Source organism: Ovis canadensis, chromosome 10, assembly GCF_042477335.2.
Source record: "Ovis canadensis isolate MfBH-ARS-UI-01 breed Bighorn chromosome 10, ARS-UI_OviCan_v2, whole genome shotgun sequence".
Classification (NCBI taxonomy): domain Eukaryota; kingdom Metazoa; phylum Chordata; class Mammalia; order Artiodactyla; family Bovidae; genus Ovis; species Ovis canadensis.
Genome location: NC_091254.1, coordinates 24,890,507 through 24,896,510, shown reverse-complemented (window position 1 = coordinate 24,896,510; position 6,004 = coordinate 24,890,507). Strand labels below are relative to the sequence as shown.

Below are 6,004 nucleotides of genomic sequence, written 5' to 3'. Positions count from 1 at the left end.
GCAGTAATTTGAATTAGGGGCAGTTTTCCCCACGTTTATGGTGAAAGTGATGACCTTAGCTTCATACAGCATGGTTTAGTGTGCCAGGGATACTGGTGTTATTTGTTGAGCCAAAAAGAAAGCCTTTTATTAAAATGATTGGAATGCAGACCCTGTTTCACAGGTCTGGTTTCCTGGCATTTGGTGGTGGGGGCGGAACTCTAGCATGTCTGCCTGGTGCTTTTGTTTCACGAACAAAAGTGAACACAGCAGGGGTCCACCCAAATCCTCCCCCTTCATCCCAAAACCAAACTGAGCAAGAGGACCAAGTTACCACTTTATTCACATTTTGGTCTTCCTGTGGGGGCGGTGGTCCCCTTGGTCGCACTGCTTATTTTGATCCACGTTTGCCCCCAGTAGAGATCAAAACTACATTTTATGGGCTTAGAGTCTGGCAATATGCTGGCAAATGGGAAAACAAGCAACATCAAGCTAATTTCTGCCATGATGTTTTTTAATATTGAGACAGGTTTTTATTTAACAGAGTCAACAGACTGGAATGTGAGTACCGCGGAGCTCAGGGCTGTAAACAGGGCTTCCGGATGACATATCCCTAGGGGCCCAGATCATACAGTTTCTATATTATTCGGTGTGTCACTCTATGGGCACAGAACTGATTTGTGCCTCAGAAAATGTCTCTTTCTTGAGACTCCAGCTGTCCTTCATTCATGAAGCAGTGTTTTAATAAGGTGGTTGTTTACTAGGAAGTGAAGCTAACACTAATAATGAATCACTGACAATATAGCACATTTCTTATCAGAGATGGTCTCCTTGCTGCCAAACAGCTGGAGGAAAAGTGGGGAAAATGCAATCAAGCATTTAAGCGTCATAGCTGGGTGTTTTCAAACATTAAGCGGCCAGATGTTTAGCATTGTGGAGGTAATGTGTATGATTGCCTGCCTTCTAAAATATTTTATCTGGGTCTTTTGATATTTGGTAGATAGAGTCATGGACTATTCTTCATTTTCAGGATGCTGAGCAGTTTTTCTGATCCTGAATGGCAACAATAATATTCAAGACTGTCGGGAGCCAGGCCTGGCAGGGACTGTGTGAGAGACTTGGACTGTGGTTAAATGGGTCCCTCTCCTGGCGAAAGTGCATGAAAGCATGTGCCTTTTAAAAGGAATGGGTTGAATCTGTTTTCAGTCTTCCATTAAGGTGCATCTAGGAATTAAGAAGTTGGGTAAAGAGATCAGGTCATCTTGTTTACCTCAAGACCCAAAGGCAGAATAACCAGATGCTTCACTGAAATACCCAGTTCTAAGATAGAAAGCACACTGTCATAATATCACTGAAGATACTGGCTTACAAGAAATCTAGTCTCACTAAGCTGAAAGGGGCTGTACCCTTCTTCAAATTAATGCCTCATCTGAATTTTAAAAAGCAAGCTTTAAAAAAATCTAAAGTACAGTACGATCTTGTTATCTATCCGTGATATGTATAATAGTTTACCTCTGCTAATCCCAAACTCCCAGTCCTTCTAGATTCAATATCTCATGATAAACCATAATGGAAAAAATATTTTTTTTAAAAAAAATCTATATGTGTACAACAGTCACTTTATAACAGCAGAAATTGGCACAACTCTGTAAACCAACTATACTGCAATAAAAAAAGTTATAAAAAACTAAACAAAATGAAGCTCTTTCTCTTTTCAGAATCTCAGAGTACCCGATGAAAATCAACCCATGCTCCCTGCTGTACTTCTCTATCGGTTGCTGGTGCTTGTAATTAGACTCATTGCCAAATGCTCCACTAAATTAAAACCCCTGGAAATTAATTATCTCATCAAAGGTGGCTCAGTTTCAGAACTGGGTTCACAGATTCTGGTGCTAAGATAAGTGCAACTGCTTCTTAAGGGTGATAGAAAGAAAAAGAAAAGTCGTTTACTGACATATCTCTGCAGGAATCAATAACATTACAGAACATGTAGGAGCCAAGAATAGCCTGGGCATATTAATAACTCAGCCTGCTCACTGATTTTATTCAAGATGACTGGTTAAAGAACACCCTGCCTTGATGACAGCTCCATGGCACGAGGAACAATGTCATCATTACCATGTGGGGCTGTTTAGCATTTAGAACACTTCACACATAAAAGGAACCTCACACAGGCCTGTTGTGCTTTAGACAGATGGTTTAATGTTTCTTTAGCCTTCAGCCTATCAGGCCACCCGTGGTTTTCTTCAGCCAAGGGCTTTTTAAAAATAATTGGTCTATAGCAATTTTCTAACAAGACTGACTGCAATATATTTCCTTAAATCTTTTTCTTACCCTTAACCATCCCTTACAGTGGTTTGTCGTTGACAAACCTCCCTGATTGACACTGAGTCTTCATGTATAAGCAATTACTGACATAAAAGGAGAGGAAGGGGTGGAAATTTGGCCATTAATGGTTTCTTGGCTAGGGAAAAGCTATTCAGAAATGATTACTTTGGAAAATCGTGCTTTTCTGATTAGACACTGCCTGGTTCTGAAGAAGCTGTTCCCCTACAATCTCTCAATACAGGAAATGATAACCCAGTATAGACCGATAACCATGGGTGGGGAAGGATACATAAATGCGTTTGTTTCAAAATGGTGAAGCAGAATAGAAACTGGGGAATAAAGAGGCTGCGGCTCTCCTGCTTGGGCTGTCACCGTGAGACTCCCGCACACCGGCAAAGCAAGCGGGTGCATTTTTATAGTCTAAACATCTGTAGGAATCTCAATGACCTACTGCACTGCCCTGGCCGCTGTTCAGCTCCCCAGGCCCTCCTGCGAGCTCTTCCAAGGGAACAAGACCCGGAGGCCAGGAGACTGTGGATCGGCTCCGGCGGAGGCTTATTTGCATATTTTTCTCTCTGCAGTCTCCCTGGTAGGGTTCAGAAGAAGCATGCTTGGGCCCAGGGCAGAGAAAAGCGATTACACAGCAGAAGAGGGTTTAGTGGTCAGAAGTATTTAAGAGGGCAAGTGTCTCCTGACTGTCCACTCAGAAGGGCGGGTGAGGCCCAAGACTGTCTCACTGCAGGCTCAGATTCCCCGCTGACACTTTCCTCAGGGGTGGACTGGAGTCTCTGCTGCTTCTGTGGCTGCTGCTGGTGTCAGGGTATTGAAACTGTCAGTCTCTACACCTGTGAGGAAGAAGCCCCCAGCACCTTCGTTAGTGTTCTGTGTGACCATGTCCTGTTTAATTCCCAGCGCTAGGTACCGAGCCGGTTCCGCCTGATTAACAGCTCGCTGAGCTAGGGCAACAGGATGATCATCAGGGACGCGGGCCTGGACCGAGAGCGGCTGTGCGGCCAGGCCCCTCAGTGCGTGCTGGCCTTCCATGTGGTCAGCTTCTCCCAGGAGCAGTTCCGGCTGGTGCACGTGGAGGTGTCGGTGAGGAACATCAACGACCATGCGCCGCGCTCCCCCCGGGCCCAGATTCCCCTGGAGGTGTCCGAGGGCGCGGCGGTGGGCATGCGCACCCCCCTGGAGGTGCCCGTGGACTGGGACGTGGACGCCAACGGGCTGCAAACCGTGTGCCTGGCCGAGCCCCACAGCCCCTTCCGCGTGGAGCTGCAGACGCGCGCGGACTGTGCCCAAGTGCGCCGACTTGGTGCTGCTGCAGGAGCTGGACCGCGAGAGCCAGGCCACCTACAGCCTGGGGCTGGTGGCCCAGGACGGCGGCCGACCGCCGCGCTCCGCCACGGCCGCCCTCAGCGTGCGAGTGCTGGACGCCAACGACCACAGCCCGGCCTTCCCGCAGGGCTCCGTGGCCGAGGTGGAGCTGGCTGAGGACGCGCCAGTGGGCTCGCTCCTGCTAGACCTGGACGCGGCGGACCCCGACGAGGGCCCCAACGGCGACGTGGTGTTCGCCTTCGGGGCCCGCACCCCGCCCGAGGCGCGCCGCCTCTTCCGCCTGGACCCGCGCTCCGGCCGCCTCACCCTGGCGGGGCCCGTGGACTACGAGCGCCAGGACACTTACGAACTGGACGTGCGGGCGCAGGACCGCGGCCCCGGGCCCCGCGCCGCCACCTGCAAGGTCATCGTGCGGCTCCGCGACGTCAATGACAACGCTCCGGACATCTCCATCACCCCACTGGCCGCCCCGGGCGCGCCTGCTGCCTCGCCCTTCCCCGCCGCCGCCGCCGCTCTTGGTGGGGCGGAGGCCACCTCGTCGACCGGGCCTGGGACGCCAGAGGCGGGCGCCGTCTCGCTGGTGCCGGAGGGGGCGGCGCGCGAGAGCCTGGTGGCGCTGGTCAGCACCTCGGACAGGGACTCGGGCGCCAACGGGCAGGTGCGCTGCGCCCTCTACGGGCACGAGCACTTCCGGCTGCAGCCGGCCTACGCGGGCAGCTACCTGGTGGTGACCGCCGCGTCCCTGGACCGCGAGCGCATCTCCGAGTACAACCTGACGCTGGTGGCCGAGGACCGCGGCGCGCCCCCGCTGCGCACAGTGCGGCCCTACACGGTGCGCGTGGGCGACGAGAACGACAACGCGCCGCTCTTCACGCGGCCGGTCTACGAGGTGTCAGCGCGCGAGAACAACCCGCCCGGGGCCTACTTGGCCACGGTGGCCGCCAGGGACCCGGACCTGGGCCGCAACGGCCAGGTCACCTACCGGCTGCTGCAGGCCGAGGTGGGCCGGGCTGGGGGCGCCGTGGCCACCTACGTCTCGGGGGACCCTGTCACGGGGCGGCTGCGTGCACAGCGGAGTTTTAACCTCGAGGAACTGGCCAGGCTGCAGCTAGGGCTGGAGGCGTTGGACGGCGGCTCGCCGTCACTGCGAGGCCGGGCCACGGCGGGGCTGCAGGTGCAGGGCCAGGACGAGCGCGCGCCCCGGCTGGTGACCCCGCGGCTCGTCGATGGCTCAGCCCTGCTGCCTCTGCCCTGGGACGCGTCCCTGGGCTCCCTGGCGACCCGACAGCAGGCCAGGGACGCGGACAAAGGCCTTGACGCGCAGCTGACTCACCTCCGGCTCCGCGGCGACGGCAGCCCCGGGGGAGCTATCGCTGCAGCGTCGGCGGTCCCCGCAGCCCGCCGGCCCGCTGACGGCGGTCGTCGCGGCGCTGGACGAAGGCCGGCTGGCCCTGCGACGCTCGGGCGCGGTGCTCCCGGCACCCGCGCTTCCTGCACCATCTGGCGGACAAATGGTGCTGGTGCCACTGCCGGCGCCGCCGCCGAACCGGGAAGGGGCGCGCAGAGCGGCTCCTTGAACTCTCCGCGGCCGTAGTCGGGTTTTCGGCCAGCCCCTGCGGCCTTCTCCTGGTGGCCGTGGTCACCGTGACTTGGCCCCGCCCGGGCCGCGGAGGAGGAAGCTTTGGGAGCGCGGCCGGAGCTGGTGCCACATGAGCAGTGAATGGCCAGTTCGCTCCAAGTCGCAGAGGGTCAGGGGCTGCGACTCTGGGGGTTTCGGCCTGAGCTGCTTCGTGGAGACACCGCCGCTTTCCGTTTCCTCAGTGGCTCCGGCAGGGCGAGTCTGCAGAAATTTCCCAGTCCGGGGACAGCGGGGTGTCTTTATGCTCCTCACCTCAGAAGGGGAGCGCGATCCCACGGGCTTGGATAACGCACCTCCTTAACCTTTAGTGGATTTTCATCCTGGAAGCTTGGTGAAGATTCAGTGCCTGATCAGGTTTGGGACTTCAAATGGCTGACTTTTTGGGTTTGTTAATTATTTTCTTTGAGAGGAAAAGTTCTTCACAGATGAGGGCAGGAGAAGGCCTGATGGTCGTGGAAGATCCCCTGGAGAAGGGAATGACTACCCACTCCGGTGGAGAATTCTTTGGACTGAGGAGCCTGGTGGGCAACAGTCCATGGGGTCACAAAGATGCACACAGGACTGAACAAGTTTCCTTTCCTGCAGCACTGTAGCTGACGGATGCTGCGCTTGCTGTCAGTTCTGATATCTAAGGGTGAAATAGTATTAGCCGCTGTTTTCACTCTTCTTTTTAATCAGGGTTCAGTCTCAGGTCCTTTTCATCCCCCATCCTGATGGGGA

The 6,004-nt window shown here is 54.9% G+C and overlaps 1 protein-coding gene across 1 annotated transcript; it reads left to right on the top strand.

Moving 5' to 3' along the window:
* Nucleotides 1-3,276: 3,276 nt before the first annotated feature.
* On the top strand, nt 3,277-5,239 carry LOC138446986 (protocadherin-8-like). The gene is given in 3 exon segments (XM_069602482.1): nt 3,277-3,606; nt 3,608-4,118; nt 4,206-5,239. Coding segments are annotated over 3 exon segments (1,875 nt in total).
* The last annotated feature ends 765 nt before the right edge of the window (nt 5,240-6,004 follow it).